Source organism: Elephantulus edwardii, unplaced genomic scaffold (assembly GCF_000299155.1).
Source record: "Elephantulus edwardii isolate Elephantulus edwardi_28Jun2011 unplaced genomic scaffold, EleEdw1.0 scaffold00091, whole genome shotgun sequence".
Taxonomy (NCBI): Eukaryota; Metazoa; Chordata; class Mammalia; order Macroscelidea; family Macroscelididae; genus Elephantulus; species Elephantulus edwardii.
The window spans coordinates 12,479,221-12,501,085 of NW_006399841.1; the positions used below are offsets into that span (position 1 = coordinate 12,479,221).

General features: G+C 42.0%; 1 protein-coding gene across 1 annotated transcript in view; it reads left to right on the plus strand.

Annotated features, from left to right (window-relative positions):
* Nucleotides 1–21,865, plus strand: part of CHL1 (cell adhesion molecule L1-like) — an 89,064-nt gene that overhangs the window by 52,645 nt on the left and 14,554 nt on the right. The window contains exons 10-18 of the mRNA XM_006890668.1: nt 496–636; nt 961–1,072; nt 3,138–3,304; nt 5,221–5,386; nt 9,286–9,410; nt 12,320–12,421; nt 12,609–12,806; nt 13,853–13,923; nt 21,036–21,258. Of these exons, the coding sequence (XP_006890730.1) occupies nt 496–636; nt 961–1,072; nt 3,138–3,304; nt 5,221–5,386; nt 9,286–9,410; nt 12,320–12,421; nt 12,609–12,806; nt 13,853–13,923; nt 21,036–21,258 (1,305 nt within the window). The remainder of the gene's footprint in view (nt 1–495; nt 637–960; nt 1,073–3,137; nt 3,305–5,220; nt 5,387–9,285; nt 9,411–12,319; nt 12,422–12,608; nt 12,807–13,852; nt 13,924–21,035; nt 21,259–21,865) is intronic.

Consider the following 21,865-nt stretch of genomic DNA (forward strand, 5'->3'; position numbering starts at 1 on the left):
AAATGGGGCCCTTTGTAAAGGAGCCCTGGTGACATGGTGATTTGAGCCCCACCACTGCTCTGTGGAAGGACAAAGTGACAGTCTGCTCCTGAAAAGACACTTGTTTTTGTCGTTGTTGTGTGCCAGTGGGTTTTCAGAGACAGTGAATCGCAGGGAAGGTGATTGTCCATCCTCCTCTGAAAGTATCAGCGGGTAGCCTCAAACCACATGCCTTCAGGATTGCAGGCAGCTTCTTACCACTAGGCCACCAGGGCTCCTTTCTATAGCCTTAAATATTCATTTGATGAAAGAACTGGAAACTAGTCACCAAAAGGGTTGCAAGGGAAAAAAAAATTCATAGTTGACATGAAAGAATTCTAAGAAATTGGCTTACATTAACTATTTTTCACTCTAAACTGGCCTTAAAATATAAATAGTGTATGACACGTTGGATATATTGTCCATGAATATTTCATGTTTTTGTACTTACAGAATGACATTCTTTAATCCTTTCAGATCATCCATTTGCTGGTGATGTGATCTTCCCCAGTGAAATCAGTTTTACCAACGTCCAGCCGAACCACACTGCCGTGTTCCAGTGTGAGGCCTCGAACACGCACGGCACCATCCTCGCCAATGCCAACATCAACGTTGTCGGTGAGCACCCCTCCAAGGCTGACTGGCAACCTGCTCTTTGAAAGGAACTGGTCAAGGTCAAGTTCAAACACAGATCAAATTCATGATGCGTGAGCCTCGGAGGAGAATCAAAGCACCTTCCACACAACCACGTTCTCCCCTAAAACGGAACTTCCAGAAATGAATTCCATTTGGATACCTTTCTAACTTAAGAATATGTTCTGTAATATTAGCTGTGCTCTGCTCTTCCTAGCATTAATATGGATGAGACTTAAAATAATTTCATTTGCAAATATTATTTCTTCCATGACTGTTTAAAGCTACATTTATATTCCTTCTGAACAGATGTTCGCCCTCTGATCCAAACTGCAGACGGGGAAAGCTACGCGGCCGTGGTCGGCTACAGCGCTTTCTTGCACTGCGAGTTCTTTGCGTCACCGGAGGCCATAGTGACCTGGTAAGTGACGCCGTTTCCCTTGGGGAACAGCCACCCTTCTTCTTCAGCCATCAGCTGCGTGGGGTCTGTGGTGGGACAGTGTCTGTGTGAGCATCAAGTGTTGAGCCATGCCTGACACTGCGGGGAGTTTTGCAACGCAGTAAATTGCAGAGGAGGAGACTGCCCCTCTTTTTACATGGAGCAGTTGGTGAATTTGAACCACCTGCCTTTGGGTTGGCAGTGCACCTCCTTCCCACTAAGCCACCAGAGCTTTGTAGCAAACACAGTGGCTTAAACCTCCAGGAAGCAATGACTTATTGCTACACTTTTCTCAAGTGGAAACATGTAGAGAGCTGCTTCTGCTCAGATGAGGAAGCATAGATTTGTAGTGATAACGAAGAAAATTTAAAATATTAATCCCCCGCAATTCTGTGGATAGAGAAAGTTATTCACAACTATATTATTATTGTTTTGCGACCAAAGAATATACAAGCCTGCATGTAATTCCAAATACATATGATATGCTTAAAAGTTTTCAACACCCATGTTGATTTTGAAGAATTGATGTATTGATTTCCATAGTAAGTTCGAACACATTGTTATACACATGTTCTGAGGGGATGAAACCAGACTGCTTCTTGGAGACAAGGATTTTGAAGCTCTGTCTGACATACTTATGGCATATTGCAAGAAGGGGCAAGTTCTGGGAGAGGAACATCCTACTTGAAAAGGTAGAGGGATGGCACAAGAGAAGAAGACCCTGATAGATTTCTGATACCTCTTCAGATTTCACCTCTGATTCAAGTGGCATATGCAGTGTGGGCGACAGTCGCATTTGTCCTCCACAGTTTTTAACTCCAGTCATCACTGGTGACAAATTTGTGGTGTAGATCGGGCAGCAAGCACTCGGGAAATGGATGAAAGTGGGAGAAAATTACTGTGAAGTTGATCAGGGTGAATGTATGCTGTATCCACAGGACATGGGCGACTTCCTGGATGGTAATATTTCTCAGTGACCAATGTTCTCCCGGACAGAAGGAGTTCTGAGGGTTTATTATCTCTTTCAATTACTAGCTTTTCCATTTAGTACCTGGGAGCGGTCATTTACTTAAGAGTCCACCATCAATAAGCTTGGCAAGTACTTATTAAACTCTGGGGACAGATGCAAACCAGTGCTAAATGCTGAGAGAAATCAAGCAGAAGACGTGAGTGTTGCTCCAAGCTTCTGCTAGCCACAGTCTAGTGGAGTAGATAAGATAGATAAACTTATGGCCTATTTTGAAAAAAAAAAATGCAAACTCTGTGGAATCTTTTATAAGATCGTCTAAGCTTCTGATTGAGAAAGATTGAGGTTGTTAACAATTTCATCTTGTTTGGATCCACATTCAACTCTCTTGGCACCAGCAAGTAGAAATCAAAAGACAAGTTGCTTTAGGAAAGTTTGCTCTCAGGGATATCTTTAGAGTGCTAAAGAGCAGTGATATCAGTCTAGAGACTAAGGTGCGCCTGATCCACGCCATGGTCTCTCAATGGCTTGCTATGCATCTGAGGCTTGGGTAGTGACTAAGTACGGTTGAAGAAGAATCAATGCCTTTGAGTTGTGGTGCTAGAGAGAGAATTGAATGTACCATGGATTTCCAAGTGAACAAAACCATTTTTTCCTAGAGAGGATAAAACCAGGTTACTTCTTGGAGGCAAAGATCTTAAAGCTCTGTCTCACACACTTTGGGCATGTTGCTAGGAAGTACTAGACCTTGGAGAAGGGCATCATGCTCAGAGGGTAGAGGGACAGCAAAGGAGAGGAAGACCATGAATGAGATGGTTTGACATTGTGGGATCAGGTTTGTCAAGAGAGGATAATGTCAGCTCAGGATAGGGCAAGAGCCATGGTTCATAGAGTCACGTGATTCATAGTCAGCTTGACAGCACATAACAGCTACAAGCTTCTGGAAAAGGTGCTAGTTTGAGTGACACCAGGACCCAGAGTATAGAATTCTGTCACCCTCCACACTATTGTGTGCTGTCTCCCTCCACACTGATGTGTGCTGTCTCCCTCCACACTGATGTGTGCTGTCTCCCTCCACAGGCAGAAGGTGGATGAAGTGAAACCCCTTGAGGGCAAACGGTACTTTATCCATGAAAATGGCACATTTCAGATCAGCAAGACCACGGAAGAAGATGCGGGGTCCTACTCTTGTTGGGTAGAAAATGCGAAAGGAAAAACTGCTCTCACCGCCAACTTGGATATTAGAAGTAATCTTATTTGTATTTTTCATGGATTATCATAGATGTTTCCGAGGCATGTTATTTAGAAAGTGGATGTCACTCCTGTATGTGTGTGTGTGCGCGCGCGTATATGTGTAAATATGTGTGTACACATATATAGGTGCATATATACATATATGTGTATGTATGTATATACATATGTGTGTATACATTTATCTGTGCATATATACATATATGTGTATGTATATATACATGTTTGTGTGTGTGTGTGTAAAGAATACTTGACTCTATTTACCTACTAAGTCATCAGGTGTGCCAGCCGGTGGGCTACATATTTACGGTCCATAAGTATTCTCCCAGGATGCCAGTTTAGCTCTAATTTCTCACTGCATTTTTAAAATGTAAAAATTTCAGAATGTCTTATAAGCTTAGTGAGGCTAATTTGTTTTATGCAACAAGAAGTTAGAAATCAAGCAAACCCTAAACTAACCTAGTCAAGGTCAAGGAACTCAGGAAGGGTCTTAAGAAACAACAGTGAAAAGCTCCATGATTGTGGCAAAATGGGTTTCAAATTATGAATATAGTTGGTGACTTTATGGCCAGATGGATGGGACTTGTCGATTGTCTAGGAATTATATCAGTGGAAGATTAAGGGCATCATTATTTCCTATAAAGAAAATAATATTAAAATAAAGTTGTTTATGGCTCTGTAGCCCATTGATTAATAACATGAGCGTCCATTCTACCAGGTCTAGTTCAAATCTTGGCACAGTCCTCTCTGAGTGACGAAATCCGGGCTAATCCCAAATTGCATTTCACCTTAAAGGTTCCTCCTCTGAAAGTTAGGGATGGTGTTCATAGCATTGCTGCTACGTTCATAACACTGTTCAGAACACAATGTCGCCTTGGATGTGAACTTGTTAGTCTATAGTAGCAGAGCTTCATAAATGTTGTTATTGGGTTGATATCTGACTTTAAAATTTAGATTTAGAATTACTAATAATTCACTTAAAACAAACTGTAATATCCTCTGGAAGTTTTGTTTCTGGGATACTGAACAACCAATTTCACTAAACCCTTAGATTTATTCAGTTGCTTGAGTAGTAAGTGGTTGGAAGACCTTAAAATTGAATTGAAGAATTGGAAGTGAGGTCTTGTGTGGATTTGGCCCCTGGAACAGTCTCCACGTGCTCCTTGGAGTAGTTCTACCTGTCATAGTCTTTCTGATGACGCTTGATAAGACACTGATGAGTCTTCAACATGATGTGCTGCATCGGCAGGGTTTTATTTTTAAATAATACTATGAACAAAATGAGAAAAAGAATTGTATCCTTTTTATCAATTAGAGCCACTGATTTGCTTACAAGTTGCTTTCTTCTTCTTACCCAGGAAGTAGTGAGGTGAATTGCTAAACTGTTTCCACCTTAACAATGTATTCAATTTGCAACAAGCTACAACATCTGCAATTACAGTTATATGCATTTTATTGTCAGTGCCATGTTCTGCCTGCAGGGTTTTGGTGCCTAATTTGCTGATAATATCATATCTCTGAATTTATGTGTAATGTTCCCAATTCACAAAGACAGATAAAGGTCAATTTGTGAAGATACTGATGATAATAAAAGGCAATGAAAAGAAAAACTAGAGTGAGGTCAGAGGTATTCTACTTGATCAGAACCAATTTAGGACAGAGTTGTGAATGGAACTCCATGGTCAACTGGGGACCACCTGTGATTCATCCTTTCTCCCAGCACTTGTCAGCTACCCAAATGTGAATGGAAAGAAAATAATGATGATATATGATAGAAAATTGCAGTGCAATAAACACTGTCAGGATTTGGTGATTATGTTGACAGTTTGGCTTAATTAAAATCGCAGATACTTGATTGCAAAGTAAGGTGCTTTCTGAAGTTCTGACTAACACACTTGTTTGGTAAAAACAGATGCTACAAAACTTCGAATTTCTCCTAAGAATCCCCGCGTGCCCAGATCGCATACACTTGAATTACACTGTGAGGGCGTGTGTGACCCGTATTTGAGACACAGTCTGAGGTTGTCTTGGAGCAAGGATGGAGATGCCTTTCAAATCAATGGCACAGAAGACGGCAGGCAAGTAAACAGGTGGAGGTAACCTAGGATTTTGTGGGATTACACGTCCTAAAAATGTTCACTTTCTATTAAAATACAAAATTGACTCGTGTTTGGGTCTTTACATCACCTCTGAAAATGTTGTACCGTGCACTTGTTTCTCGTTTCTACCAAATGCTTATTTTGCTTGAGAACTGACTTTTAATATGATGGGCATCAGGGTTTTGTAAGGAGCCCTAGTGACTCGATGATTAACTAGAGTAAGCAGATCAGAGGCACCAGCCACCTCACAGGAGAGAAGAACTGGAGATCTCTCTTCCTGTAAGAGTTCAGCTTACCAAGCCCCAGTGGGTCGGATCCACTCTGCCTGGATAGGTCGCCAGCTGTGTTTCTGAAGCCGTAAAGCTGTCAGTGAGCCGACTGCTTTGGCTTTGTTTCTTGTCTGGATAACTAGTGGGTTCCATGTGCTGACCTTCTGGTTAACAGCTCAGTGCCTAAGCCAGTTGGGTGGTTTCAACCCTTTGATTGTGTGGCTATCCCTGCAATAAAGGTGGGAGTGTTTTTCTTTGGGAATGTACCTAAGAGTGTGATTGCTTGGTCTAATGGTACAACACTCTCAAAGTTCTAATCAAGTGCTGGACTGTCTTTCCCCCAGGCACGCACTGTTTTACACTCCCATTAACGTGTAAAAGTGTTCTAATCTCTCCACAGCCTCACTCACCATCACTTGTAGTTAGATATCTTAGTGAAGATGGCTGAAAAGACTGAATCTGTGTTAGCTATTCTGATTCTAGCACTCCTTTCTCCAGCCTGATCTACCTGTTCTACTTGTGTGTGTGTGTGCGTGGGTGTGTGTGATGCTTGTACTAACACTGGTCTCTATCTTGCCACTGGTTTCTCTCCTCCCCTCTTTTCTTACACCCACATAAAGCTTTGTGGAAAGGCAGCATTTGTATTATAACCAGTTCTCACTGAAATAAGAGGAGGTTAATGACAGAGCAAAGGCTGCGTGTTACACCAGAGATGTCACCCGCCCAGGGTTGGGTCTTGGTTGGTCTGTCGGCCGGCCAGGCCGCTCAGGACTCCCACTTCGCTCTATGTCTTGTCACTGCAGCCTGGTTATCTGGGTTGCCATTGTAGCTGTGGACAGTAACCATAAAGATAATGAGAGATTCACATGTCCTGTTGGTCATTATTGCTATTGATTGCCTTCAAGTCGAGCATGACTCATAGTGACCCCATCAACAAAAGGCCTGAAGCCTGACATTTATCAAAGTTCATAGAGTTTCCAGAGGCATTTGGTGTAGGAAGTGAATGCCACTCCTGTATGAGACACATATTTTAACCCAGGTCTTGGAAACTCCATCCTGCCTCTTTGGAGGTCCAAATCTTACTATCTTGCAGGCTGCAGGGCTGACACTCGAATGAGTCCTGACCATCTTAGTGGACTGAGTCTGTGTTGTAAATATTCTCACATTTTCTCCTTCAGTCCAGGTGATGGGCCTCCAAGGACAGGAGAAAACTCTAGCCCCGTTGAGTGTGACTTGAATGTCTGCACTGACTGTGATAAGCTTGGCCATAGAGCAAAGGTGTGAGATCAGCTGTGTGCTAAGTTTCTAGAGAAACTTAGAAACATCTGTTAGCTTCTATTTGTCAACTCCTCCTGGAATATCTTCGTTGTCTGAGGAATAGAAGTGTACACAGAAAGAGGTGAAATATCTAATCAGTAAGTGGAACCGCTAAGGACAGCTGCTTCCTGTCCTTCCTGCCCCCTCTCATGGGGTAGCTGTGGGCTGCGTGCTGGAAGCTGGAAGCTGCCTTTCTGGGTCTTGAGGTTCTCTAGATGCTGCATGTTCCACTGGTTCTTCCCACACACATTCCCTTAGGAGTCTCACAACAAACCAAGAGAAGTTACAGTGAGGAAGATCTGGCTGGACGCTGGCCTGCTCTGCCTTTGTGGCCTCTGTGGCTGTGGTGGTTTTGAGTATGGATCCAATAGCCACGTTTAAAGGGCCTGGAGGTTTTCAATCATGGGGCCTTGTGGAAAGGAAGCCCTGGTGCTTTAGTCAAAAGGAGTGGCACCTCAAAGGCAGGTGGTTCAAATCTACCCACTGGTGGGGGCAGAAATTGGTACAGTCTCCTTTCAGGTGATTAGGGTCAGCTAGAAGTCAGTTTCTATTTGACAGCACATAACAGTATAACAGGTCATATAAGAAGATGAGTGATCAAACAGACTTTGCATTCAGTATGTTGATACTGATGCGTTGGAGGGCTGTTGCCAAATACCTCTTTGTTAAACACATGAATGCCACTTATGTCACTTAAAAATTAAAGTACTTCAGACCCGAGTCATGGTCTTTTCAATTTCATATGCTTAGTTGAATTATAAAGAAGAAAGAGCGAAGATGAAACTTGTCTTTGTATTGTGGTGGTGTCAAGGATTATTGAATATGTCGTGGTTGACCAAAAGAATAAACCCAGAGGAAGTAAATATAGTGAGACATCATCTCATATCCGTCAGCCATGTTAGCAGGAAGTCCTTGGAGAAGGATATCGTGCTCGGAAAAACAGAGGGTCAGTTAAAGAGAAAAAGACCTTCAATGAGGTGGATTGACATAGTGACTTAACAGTGAACAGAGGAAGCTGCCAGGTTAGGCAGATTGGATTCTTTTGGTCAATTGTGTCACTTTCATTCAGAGCTGATTCAATGGGGCCTAACAGTCTATGGGACTGTATATCCATAGCACATCGGACAGTCTCTGCAATGATGCAGGCGTCACAAATGGACATGTCGTTAACATGCATTGAAAAATGAAGTTGTGTTAGACCTTTATAAAATGCTGCTTGACTTTGTTTTCAATTTGGAGTTCTTGTCGATTATATAAAGTAGGTTTCTAAGTTAGTAATATGAACTCTTCTTTATAAAGTTCAGTGTTATCAGTTTCTTCCCTTATAGAGATAATGGCAGGCCTTTAAATGGTTTCAACAAACACCAGGCTAGTGAATCTATTTTAAATGGAATGCATTTCTATTTTAGAAATTGAATGGCTGTGTTAGCAGTACTTAAGTACAGGGTCAAAGGTATTTTTCTAACAAAGAGCAGTTTTCACATATAAATCTATGAATAAGCAACAAGGGGCGAAATGATTTGAAAAGCTGGTTGCAAATTCTATCCAGAATGAAGCACTAGGCTGCCATCTACTGTTTAGAAAAGGAATATCTGGTATTAGGAGATCTTCAAGCGCTTCCCACGGAGGGATGAAGGGAGGTGGTTAGAAATGACTACGTTTTCTGTATCTGTGGTGAGGGGGTCAGCCATCTGCCTCTGTAGTGAGCACCTCACCTGATCCTCTGCAGGATATGGAACCAAACCAGCTGTAGCCACTGGGCAGATTCCTACCCACGGTGACCACAGGATAGAGAATGGCCCCCTCCTGGGTTTCCAAGCTTGCACATCTTTAAGGAGGCAGACCAACTAGTGTTTCTCCTGTAGAGAACCTCTGACCATCTGCCCAGCAGCCAAGCACGGAGCCTCGGTGCCACCACAGAACCATGGAGGAGATGAAGATAGCTTTAAGAGCATCTAAATACACCTTAACTTACACTTTTCTGACACATCAGACAACAGTACTGTCGATGACCCTGGTATCAAAAATGGTTAGAGTTTCCAATTTTCGGGATACCGAGCAAGGCATTGTTTCCTTCAAGGCTGTGTGGACATTTGTGTACACTTGAATAAAATTATATCTCTGCTTTCCAGCCTTGACGTTCTCTAGTAGCACGTGTGTCTGTGAAGCGTTTCCTTTCTCTCCTGCGCAGGCTTTCCGTGGGGCTGTGGCTGCAGTCGGAGAGCATTGTGTTCTTGCTGTTTCTCTTTCTGTCACTTCACATGCATCGCCTGCCCCTTTTCTCTTGATCAGGATGATTATCGACGGCCCCAACCTGACCATCTGGAACGTCACTCTGGAGGACCAAGGCGTGTACTCCTGCGTGGCTCACACAGCGCTGGACCACACCACGGACAGGATCCACGTGACGGTGCTGGGTAAGTCCCTGAGCCTCTGAGAACTGGGCCCAGTCCTTCTGCAGGACAGAAAGGTCCACAGACCCCACGTGCTGACAACCAGGACCGTTCGATTTCCGCTCCTGCTGACTTCTTTTCATTTAAAATGTACCTCCATGCTCCAGTGTTTGTTCTTCTTAAGATTCCTGTTTACCTGCTTTGCAGTGTATGGTCAGCGGTGGTCTCAGCAGACAGAAGGGACGCTCTCTTGAGACTCCAGGACACTTGGACCACCTTTCCTCGCGTGCAGAGGAGCAGGACCATGAGACGGGCAGGGATGTAGGGCTGAAGTGCAGCGTCAGGGGGCCTGGTGGCTGATGGCACTGCTCTGACTGGGAGCACAGGCTGAGCCCAGATGTTTCAGGAAGGTTCGGGCAGATTTCAAGGGTTCCTTGAAGGATTAGGTTTTTAAAACAAAACAAATAGATGAAAATGTGAGTTAGGCACTACTGCACACTTCACTAGTGTCTTCATTGCAAATGCCCCTGTATCACCAGTGTTTAGGCTGCTGGACCACCTGTGGGGTAGCTTCCCTTTTCTGCTCCAGCCTCCTCTCCATCCGGCCTCTGATCTGGAAAGCTGTGCTCCCGGTCACAACCATCGTACCACCGTCGCCTGGTTTCCCATCGTTCAGCCTGATTAAAGGACCAGGAGTTAAAGTTTTTTCTCCTTCCTCCTTCTTGCCCTCTGGCAGTGTCTCTCTGCCAAACGTTGGAGACCTGCCCCCAAGCCCTTGCCCCGGCCCCATCAGGAGTTGCCCTCCACTCCGTGCCCTCTGTCGGGGTCTGGACCTGCCCTCACCTCACCCACCAGTGCACCAACACTTCAGCCTTCCCCTTCTTCTTTCTGATGCCTTGACCACACGTCCTTAAAGAATTCTGTATTGAAAACTGTATGAACATCCCACAGTGAATGGGCAATTTATATCCTGCTGGAGCCCTGACTGACAGGAACATGTTTACCAATTTCTTATTTCCTTTCTACACTGTTTATGATTATTTGCTTACACTTCTTTATCCCTATATCTTCTGTCTAAACTGAAACCTTGCTATCGAGTTCATTGTGAGTCCTGGTGACACCGTGTGTTTAAGAGGACTGCTCTGTAGACTTGTCTTGAAGGCAGTCACCAGACTCTTCCCCTCGAGACACAGGTGGGTGCAAACCACCGACCATTGGGTTAGCGGCGCAGTGCAGACTACCTACAGCAGCCATTCTCCTCTGTAACGTGTCGGCATCACTTTTACTATTAGTAGACTCTGGCCTAACTCTCCTTGATTCCTTGCACGTCAGACGGCTGTTTTAATCCCAGATGCAGCCTACTGCACTGTTTGTTCAAAAACCCTCTAGACGTGAGTGGGCTCTTTTGTAGCAAGTGCTGGAGAGAAACCCACATTTCAGAAGCAGGAGATTCTGGAATCTCTTGAGGCAGTAATTTATATGGCCATAAAATTTATATGCCATTTCCAAGTGCATTTTCAAGTAAACATATGCCTTTGTGACTTGAATGTACTTCATGTAAATAGGAATGTCCAGTTACTAGCAAACACTCAGCACAATGCAGGGTGTTTCTCGCTTGGAGAAGAATGAGCCCCTTGAAAGGCCTTATTACAGAATATCTTCATTGCTTTCTCTGGGAAAAAAAAAATCAACGTCCTAGAAAACTTGAGAAACTTCAAACTAAATTTGGTTAGTAAGGACCACGAGGGATAAGGCTGCTTCGACTATTGCTTTTCTTTTAAGTGTGCCAGGCATTTCCCGTACTTTACCTCTAAGAATTTGCATTTCCCACTCAACTTTCTAGTTCTGTTACAACATTTGTCACTGTCAAATCTTCCTCTTCCAAAATATACTGCCTTCCTGCTCTTTCTCAGAACTCAAAACCAAGAGATTATAACATGCACAGGATGTATGGAGAATTTCTTGTCATAAATGACAATAAAAATTTCAATGCAGTTGCAGAAGTAAACACTGAATTTCTGTTCTCTAACTTTCCTACAACCCTAAGAACTCATTTTTACTGCTGTAATATGGTAATTACGTGCATGATTGAAGTGACCATATGTTTTTCACTTACTCATTTGGTCACAAAGCATTTATATGCAAAGCAATGTGGGTGGTGCAGAGATTAATAAAGTCTGCTCCCTACATTGGAAGATCTGCTCGGTCACTGTCAGGAAATGAAATGGGCAGATAGGAAAGAACGTTAGCCAGAAGAAAGGAAGTGGTCCCTTTGCGATAACGTCAAGATTTTAAAACTTGAACGTGCGTACTCATCATTTAGAGACTTGTCTAGAAATGGAGCTTTATGGACCCAACTCATTCTTTGAGCCAGAGCCTAATAATCATTGTTCAGGAAAATAAAAAATAAAAAACAACCACCAACTCACAATTCAAACCCTCTGCTGCGGGTAGAGCAATGAAGAGACTCGGGTTAGCGCACAACTTACTATAGACTGCATCACCGAAACTGCCTTCATTGTTATTCACGAAGAGAACTTTAATGCCATTAGTCAACATTAACCTTCTGAGAACTGTTGAGTGAGCAGAGAGAGCTAACACCTCTAACTAAAAATTATTGTTGTTATTGTGTACTGTTGAGTTAAACCAATTCACAGCAGACCCTCCAGTGGGTTTCATAGACAGTAATTCACCGGAGAGGAGAATGCCCATCTTTCTCCTGCGGAGCTTTGAACCCCAGCCTTTGGGTTGGCAATGCAGCTCCTTCTCACTAAGCTACCTGCATTTCAAACAGAACTGGGTGAGATGTGGACTCCTGAGTGGAGATCCAGATCCAGAGATGACAGATACACACACATACCTATGAGAGGGCATCAGGTAAACAATGGCAACAATTTTCACTTTTCTTACCTTCATCTTTCATTGTTAATTAGATGTTCCGGATCCACCTGAAAACCTTGTCTTGTCTGATCGACAGAACAGGAGTGTTCGGCTCACGTGGGAAGCTGGTGATGACCACAACAGCAACATTAGCGGTAGGAATGACTGAAGTTAATTATATAACAGAGCCAACGTTAATATTAAAGCCACTTACCATCGTTAGTGGATTATGCTTCTTAAACATTCTTTTAATATGTCAAATTATGTATAAGTCTTTGTGTAACTTAATCATACTTAATGAGTCCTATTTCTTCCCTTTCCCCTCTATGTTTAAAATGACAGAGTATATTATAGAATTTGAAGGAAACAAAGAGGAACCAGGAAGGTGGGAGGAACTGACCCGGGTCCTGGGAAAGGAAACTACAGTGGAACTGTCTTTGGTTCCATACGTGAGGTACCAATTCAGGGTCATCGCTGTGAATGAGGTCGGGATGAGCCCACCCAGCTCCCCCTCTGACCACCACGAAACACCGCCAGCAGGTATGTGCCTTCTCACACAGATTTTGACAAAGTATTAGGCTTTGTTCCATCTTTATCTTAAAAAACAAAACAAAACAAACTTGCATAGGATATGAAATGTCTCTACAGAGAGAACTTGATAAACCTCTATAAACTAAAAACAAGATGTTCAGCTCTTATCTGCTTTATGCTTATTGCGTACGTACTTGCTAACCAACCACGATAGTGGGGACTGTGAGAGCAAGCGTTGTTCTGAGGAATTCCTGATAGCTGCCATGTGTAAGTTAAAAATCATCCAGTATGTTCTCAACTGAACTCACTACAGAGAAAGGAGGTCAAGGATTCATATTTCTGGAATACATCTTTTCATTCATTATGGACACCTTGTTAAATATTCTTCTAATACTTAATTTTTCTACATTTGGTATACCTTTTATACCTCAAAATATATCTAAATTTCCTATTCTTTGTCTTTAAAAACTGGGTCTACATCTCACTGTCACAGGGTCAGTTCTGGCTCTCTGACCCTCCTTCCGGCTCCTGAGGCTGTAAATCCTTTCGGAGCACATTCTCCATCTTTCACCCAGGAAGTGGTTAGGTCAGGTGGGAGCCCAATATGTTATACACTTCCTCGTTTCCCCTTCCTTCAAGTTGTTAGGTGCCATTGAGTCAAATACAACTCGTACCAGCCTTGTAAACAACACACCTGAGTCCTGTCCGCTCCTGTGCCGTCCTCACCGTCTCTCACACGTGAGCCCGGTGCTGTCGGCACCATGCCAGTCCATCTGGTTGAGGGTCTTCCGCTCTTTCGCTCACTCTCTACCTTTCCAAGCATATATCCCTTTCCATGGAAAAGCGTCTCCTAGCAAAGTGTCCAAAGTGTGAGAGATGAAGCGTCACCATGTTTGCTCCCAAGGAACACCCTGGTTGCCCCTTTGCTGAGGCGTATCTGTTTGTTCTATATGTCCTCCTCCTCGTCCTCTTATAGTTCTGGAAACCATAGAGGAATTTTTCTTTTTGTGGGTAAGTAAAAAAAAAGAAATAATTTTAATGCTTGTAATTTTCAGCTCCTGACAAGAATCCACAGAACATAAGAGTTCAAGCTTCTCAACCCAAGGAAATGATTATAAAATGGGAGGTAAGTATTCCTTAATGTGCATTATTTATTTTCATTTCAGGTCTGCATTCTAAGTGAAATAGTATATTTTTTTTAAAAAGTTAACGAATAATCTATGTTTTGGGAAACAGACTTATTTGTAAGCTACAGTCTTTAAATATTTTTATTACTATTGTGATTTAAATTATCAGTTGTGAAATAGATTTTAATATTTTATATGATTTAAAGAGGGTACTAAATATTGAATTAATTCGAATTCACCCCAAAAAGTTTCAGATTATAAACATTTTTTCCCTATCAGTGTTTACCATATTTGAAATATTTTATAGATAAAAAACATGATTTGGAGTTACCCTTTATTAAGCACTGTGGTCATTTTATATATTATTTCTTACTCTTAAAACATAGGGGATATATCTTTCACTTTTTCTGTAAAATGCTTGTCTGTTGGATACTTCACTAAATCTGAACATTCAGATTAAGACAGACTAGGAAGAAGGATTGGCCATCCACTTCTGAAATAGCAGGCCTCCGAAAACCCTGTGTACAACAGAACACACGTAGAATAACAGAAAGGGCAACTAAGGTGGAGCTTTCAAGTATCGGAGACAGTGAGATTGGCATGGGACAGAGCAGGGTTTATGGCTGTTGTCTGTAGGGTTGCCATGAGTCACAGGAGACTTGATGACGGCACAACAACTCTTAAAACAGCCTTGTCAAGAAACTGTTGTCAACAGCTTGATCTAATGATAGAAGCAGAAGCCCACTGCCTTGTTATTCTAATTAATGATAGGCCACTAAGATTAAAGTCAATGTAGCTTTTTCTGTAAATCATGAGTATTTTTTTAATTATTAAATTTTATTAATTTTAATGAACACTTACAGAGATTTTGGGTTTTCATTCATTCATTGTCGCACTGTTTTCTCCACCCTCCTCCCCAGTTCGTTCTACCCTTTTTGCCCCCTTGAAAGTTTGTTTTAATTGTCCAATTGCCACAGTGCTTGTCAAAGCCATTTCTGATTAATCTCCTTTGTCAGTGTGTCCTTTGCCATTCCCTATCACTCCTCCCTGAGAGAGACTTCACCCTGATTCATAAGGAAAAGGGGATGGCGTATTCTCTTAGCTACTTCCTGCTGAAAAGGGACGCTGTGGGTTTTAGGGTGAAGATCTTCTCTCACTACTCATTTATACTGGAATGCTAAATTTATCTGTACCTTTTAGAATTTTGGAATATGTAGCTTGCTTTTCTCCTTTAATTTCTTGTGCTATTTCATGCTGGAGAAAAGTGTTGAATGTACCATGGACTGCTAGGAGAACAACAGGTTCATCCTGGAGAAGGTGAGGCCAGGCTGCTCCTTGGAGACAAGGATTCTGAAGCTTTTTGAATCCTTGTCAAGGATTCTGACATACTTTGGGCATGGTACAAAAAGGGAGCAGTCCTCGGAGAGGGGCGTCATGCTTGGGAGGCTGGAGGGACAGTGCAGGGGAGGAAGACCCACCATGAGATGGATGAGTTCTGTGATTGGGGTGGTGGGAGTGAGTGTGCCAGAGAGAGTGAGGTTGGCACAGGTTTGTGCAGGGTTTAGGGTTCTCGTACACAGGGTCGCAATGAGTCACAGGCAACTCGACAGCACAAAATAACAACAGCATACAAAAATTACTTTTTTAAAATCTCCTCCTCCTTTAAATTCTGTGGAAATTTCTGTAAGCTTGAGCGCTCTGATACTATATCTAGTTAGCTATCAGTAATACTCTATTTACAGGTTACTAGCTCAGAGAAACATGTTCCCCTAGTGTTGGCCCATCATCACCCTCACCGTTGCAGCCACAGCGGTGTACCTCAACCACAGTGGTCTTCTGCTTCCTACAGAGACGCTGTGTTTCTCTGAGCTAAAGGACCTGGAGGCCTAGCTGAGTGAGCTGGGAGAGGAGGACAGAAATGCCCAGTGCCTTTTCTCTCAGCTTGCGTGGCCAAGGAGAAGGAACTGAGTTCCAGCTGACCTTAGTAGGTTTTCTGCACAGGAGGAAATGGTTCACCTTTCTCATGGAGAGCAGCTGGTAGATTCCAGCCACCTGCCTATGGATTGACAGTGCCACTGCCTCCCCACACGGCCACCCCAGCTTCCTGGGCCTCTTGAGTGCTCCATTTGTGCAAAACCTACGTTATTTACTCTTATTTCTTTCCTAAAAGATACATAAGACTAAATGCTAAGACTTTGTTTCAGGAAGAATAGGATTAAGAAAGTGCTTATAATCTGGCCTTAAAGAGCAAACATGATTTGTTCTAGTAATTAATTTAGAAGTAATTAAACAAACGATGTTGTGAGATTGATAGTTATTTTCACAATATGCTTCATCTAATCACTAGAGACACACCCAGTGAAGATTAAGGACATACCCCACTCCTCCCTAATTGACTCACAAACTGTGAATTAATTACTACGCCTTCTCACAAACAAAAAAGGACTGAAATATTTCAATAGTAAGAATAGATTATTCATTCTTAATTTTGCTGCTATTGTTACTTCTTTGTTTGAAGATTGAATGTAAGTAGAGAAGCGTATTAAAATTTCATATGTATGATAGAGCTCGTCGAGTTAATATTATCTTCTAAAAATTGATTTTCATATGTTAGTTAGTCACAAACTACCATATGGCTTATATGTTCAACTATAACAGTTCTCTGCCCATCAAAGCAGCCAAAAGAGCCTACGACACACCTTGTCAGTTAAATAATTATGTAAGAAGGGTTTGACCTGGTTGAGGGTCTTCTTCTCTTTTGTTGTCCCTCTGTCTTTCCAAGCATGATGTCCTCCTCCAAGGAATAAAATAGCTTTTTCTAGCAACGTGCCCGAAGTATGTGAGGTGAAACGTCACTATCCTTGGCTCCAAGGAGCATGATGGGTGTGCCTCGTCAAAGACATATCTGTTTGTTCTTTTGGCAATCCATGGGGTATTCAGCACCCTTCTTCCAGCACCACAGCTCAAAGACATCAAGCAGTAGTATGACTTGGCTTAATCCACAGATGTCTTTGAGAATCTGATGGTAATACATTCTTTTACAATTTATAAATAGAAAGTGTTGCTAATTATTTCAGTGACTTCTCAGATAACTTTTTTCTGATTTGATTGGTTTACAAAGCATTTTAACTTTTCATTCAACTATTCATACACCTTTGTTCTATAACACTAATTTCTGATTTCTTTTAGTTATTCTGTTCTTCTCAGCGTCTTCCCTTTCTTGTGCTAACCGTTCTCTTACAGGACATTGTTTTTGTTTTTACCCATCTTAAGAAGTGCCTATTTTCTATTTACTACTTTCAACTCCCCTGTTGTTTCTGTCCCAGTTCTGATAATCATACCAGCATTAGCCTATCTATCTGTAAACTTTTCCTTCACTTTTTATAACTGTGATCTTTTATGAGAGTTGCTCTTTTTCTGACGAACTTATTTCATTTAGCATCATATTCTCCAGATATATCCATGTTATGCAGTGTTTGTGACACCTTTATTATTTCTTTAGTATTGCATAGTACTTCATTGTGTGGAATGTACTAATGAGCACTTGGGCAGCTCCTGTCTCTGCTATTGTAAATTAAGTCTTATTTACTTATATCTACTTATCAGGCAGCTCTTATTTCTTTGGGGTAAATATGTAGTGGTGAGATTGTTGGAACATATATTATTTATATTCCCAACTTTTAAAGGAAGCATCCGACTGCTTTCCATAGCAGTTACACCATCTTACATTCCCTCCTGGACTGTATGAGTGTCTCAGTCTCTCCATAGCCTCGCCAACATTTGTGTACTGTCTTACTGAACTTGCTATTATTTCTGGGAAGAGATAATACCTTCTTGTTTTAATTTACATTTCTCAAGTAACTGTCAATATGGATTACATCTCAGCATCAAGAAAACAAAAATTCAACAGGCAACATGATAAAGGATAGATTTGTTGTGTTGTTGTTGTTATGTGCAATCAAGTATCACTTGTATGGAGAAAATATTGACATTATCAATTATTTCATCTTACTTGGATCCATAATCAACACTCTTGGTACCAGCAGTTAGGAGATCAGGAGACATAGAATATTGGGGAAAATCTGCTATCAGGGACCTCTTCGGTCCTGATGAGTAACGATGTTAGTTTGAAGAGTAAAGCAGGCCAGATTGAGGTCATGGTCTTTCCACTCACCTGCTTGCATCTGAGAGCTGGACAAGCCATAAGGATGACAAAAGAAGACTTGAGACATTTTAGCTGTGTTGGCGAGGAGTACGGAATGTCCCACGGACCGCCAAAAGAACAAAGAGATACGTTCTGGAGAAAGTGTAGTCAAGTGCTTCTTGAAGGCAAAGATGATGAAGCTTCATCTCTTGTATTCTGAGCACGTTTGGAGCTTTACCTTAAAGGACATCACGCTTGGAAAGGTGCAGGGTCAGTGAAGGAGAGGAAGACCCTCAACGAGGTGGACTGACACAGTGACTGTAGTAATGGGCTTGGTATGTCAGAGATGTTGAGAACGGCACAGGATATGACAGCTGTCAGATCTGCTGTTTGTAAAGTTGCTGTGAGTCATTCTAGATTCCACAGCACATAAAAATAACTAATGATCTCGACATTTTTCGCTGCAATTATTAACCATCTGAGCATTTCCGAGATGCTTTGAAGACTGTCCTTGATCTCCGTCTAGGGATCCGTAGACTAGCAGTTAACCTTTGAGTTGGTTCCATTGTATGGGGAAGCCATGAGAGGCAGAATCTATCTGTGCTCTGTCAAGATTTTAGTGGTAGTTTTTCAGCAGAACATCACCTGGCCCTTATTCATCATGGAAGCAGCTCCAATCTCCTGTTCTTTGGTGAACAGCTGAGTGTGACAAGCTTTTACACCACCCAGGGACCATCTCTTCTAAGTAAAGAAACCCTTTTCTAAATACTCTTCTCACGGACCGTTTAATGGGGAAGGAAGAGGTGTGTAGCCTGACTCACTGATCTGCTCTTGCTCTGCCCAGCCCCTCCATTGTTAGCACTGGACTGAAAACTGGCTGAGGTCGTAGACAAAGCCTTCCTGCTCTTTCTTCAAGAGCCCAGGCACCAAAGAGGCTGGGGACTGAGAGGTGCCGTTTTCCTGAAAAGCATTACCTCTCTTGTACACTGATTTTAAAATTTGCCAGAGAACTTCTCATGTGTAGTAACTACTTTTCTGGGAGAAACACAAGGTAAATTGAATAATATTATTTGCGCACATAAAATGTCAGTAGAGGGTGAAGGAAATTATAATTACAGTTTAGAGTATTGAACAAAAAGCTTGTGGTTCAATTCATCTCGGCAATTCTAGGGCCTCTGGTCGAATTTTATCCATATTATACTTAAAAAAATATCCTGGGGCAATAGTTTGCCATGAATGCAAGCAAAAACAATGAGTGTGGAAAATCTCATAAGGTTTATATTTTGGGTTGCTTCCTGCCCCCCAGTAATAGTAAATATTCACCTTAGAATGAACATAGAATTGCAGTCATTTTCCTGATCCAGCAATATGCTTCCAACACAATTCCAGCCTTGTCTCTGATAACTATTTTAGTAAATTAGATTGAGTCAAGAGACATTACACATTCTCTAAAGTAGACGGTGTCTGAAAACACTGAATCACCCATATATACAGATAGAATTAGTGTTTATATGAGAGACTTTTATAAGATTCCAATCACAATTTTTATGTATTTTATGTAGCTAATTAGTGCAATTTTTTTTTTATTTTGGGGAAGTTAAGCAAATAGTTTAAGTCACATTAACATTTTATTTGACATATAGCTCAATTAACAGTGGAATAAAAAAATTAATTTACCAGATGAGAAATTTATCCATTAATGTTTCTTGACAAAGAATAGAAGGGCATTTTCTATTACAGAAGGAAAGGAAATAGTCAGGAGCTGAAAAATTATTTTGTTACAGCTTCTGGGTATGATTGTATATGCTGTAAAAATAGAGCTGAATTTAAAACGTGAGCTGAAGGAGAGTGGAGTCATTCGGAGAAAATAGTTCTCCTTGAGCGGTGAGGACAAGTCTCACACAGCACAATTTCTGTCCACACCCTTTCAAGTCTGGGGTTCCTTGGGAGCGAAAATATAGAATCTAGAGGAAAGCATTAACCAAAGTTAAAATCCTCTGTGAAATGCTTTAGTAGATTCTTTCATAGATGAAAATAAGATTGTACCTTGCGGAAATAATCCGACATCTCTTTTTTTTTAAAAAAAAATTCTCAGTATTTATGGAAGAATGGGGATTACATTTCAAAGTAAAGGTTATAACATGACACAAAAAATTAATCATTACTTTTCTAAATCAAAGTTGAGCATTTGAAATCTCCCAAGAAAGCTTTATTATTCCAGTGGATTTTAAAAAAATTGATATTTTAACAAGTGTTTACAGAAAATTTGGGTTCCCATTCCTTCATTGTTGCACATTTTCCCTCTCATTTGCTTGTTTTTTTAATCCATATAGGAAGTTCAGATTTCTGGGTAATAATACCGTGATTCCAAGTCCGTCAGTAAGCTGGAGCTGGGAAGTCTGTGGAATCACATCCACACCAGGTGGTTCAGCTCTGCAAGCAACACACAACTCTGTGGCTGAGTGGTGGCCACAGTCCACAGTCTGTGTTCACACCAGACGTGTGCTGCTTTCTCTGTTGTTCTTATTGTTGTTGTTGTTAAGTGCTGTTGAGTCGTAGGAAACTCATAGTGATCCGATGAGCAAAAGACCTGGACACCTGTATGACTTTCGTCCTTTCTCCAGGTTCACAGGGTTTCCGGAGGCAAGCTATTACGGAAGTGGATGCCACTCCTGCTTCCAAGCTTGTTATAATCGGGGAGCGCCACCAAACACTGTCCACCATGGGTCACCATGAACGCATCTGACTCCTCAGTGTCACAGTGTTCAGCTTCCCAGCAACCACGAGTTACCTCTGTACAGCAAGTGGGCAGACCAGGGTTACACAACCTAGAAGAATGTTTCACCCAAAGTAATTTAAGACAGCCCTGAGGGTCATGGAGTAATGTCACCCACCTTTGGCGTGGCAGCATGACTTTCTGTTCACCAGGCCAACTGATCTCTCTCTGTGCTGTGCTATCTCTTTCAGCCTCTGAAATCCATGGAGCAGAATGGGCCAGGCCTGGAGTACAGAGTGACCTGGAAGCCACAGGGCGCCCCAGTGGAATGGGAAGAAGAGACCGTCACAAACCACACCTTGCGGGTGATGACTCCTACGGTCTATGCCCCTTATGATGTCCAAGTGCAAGCCATCAACCAACTGGGCTCTGGGCCCGAGCCCCAGTCAGTGACCCTCTATTCTGGAGAAGACTGTAAGTGGCCCATTGAAAGGCCCCACCACTTCTGCAGCTCTTCACCTCAGGGAGAGTCTGGTGTGGTCAACAAATGTTTCTGAACACTTACCATGCAAGGACAGACTAGCTGTGGCAGATAAAAAGTAACATCGCACACAGCTCCTACCTGGGGGATCTCTGAAGGGCATTTGTTTAGTGTAGAGTACTCAGAAAGTTTTGGAAAGTTTAAATTGTATTCAGTTTCCTGATGGGCAGAGCTATTTCTATATTGAAAATATCAGACCTAGAATCATCACTATGTTCTATTAAGAAGCAAAACATAAAGTTTTCAGTTTTGTCTGTCCTTACATGTCAAAAAACTACATCACCACCCATCACCCACCATATCCTGGGCCTCAATTACATGTCTGGAGCTTTCCCAACACAAAGGAGATAGGGACGCAGATTTGTATATAAGATTTCTCTCATATTCCTTTTGATTCTCTTTTTCTCTCTCTCTCTTCTCTCTCTCTCTCTCACACACACACAGACACAGTCTTGAGGTCTGATATTGTCATATTGTTAAGTACTTATTTTTAAAAAGTACCTTTTATAGCTGCAAAAGTAGTAATCAATATTCTCAGGG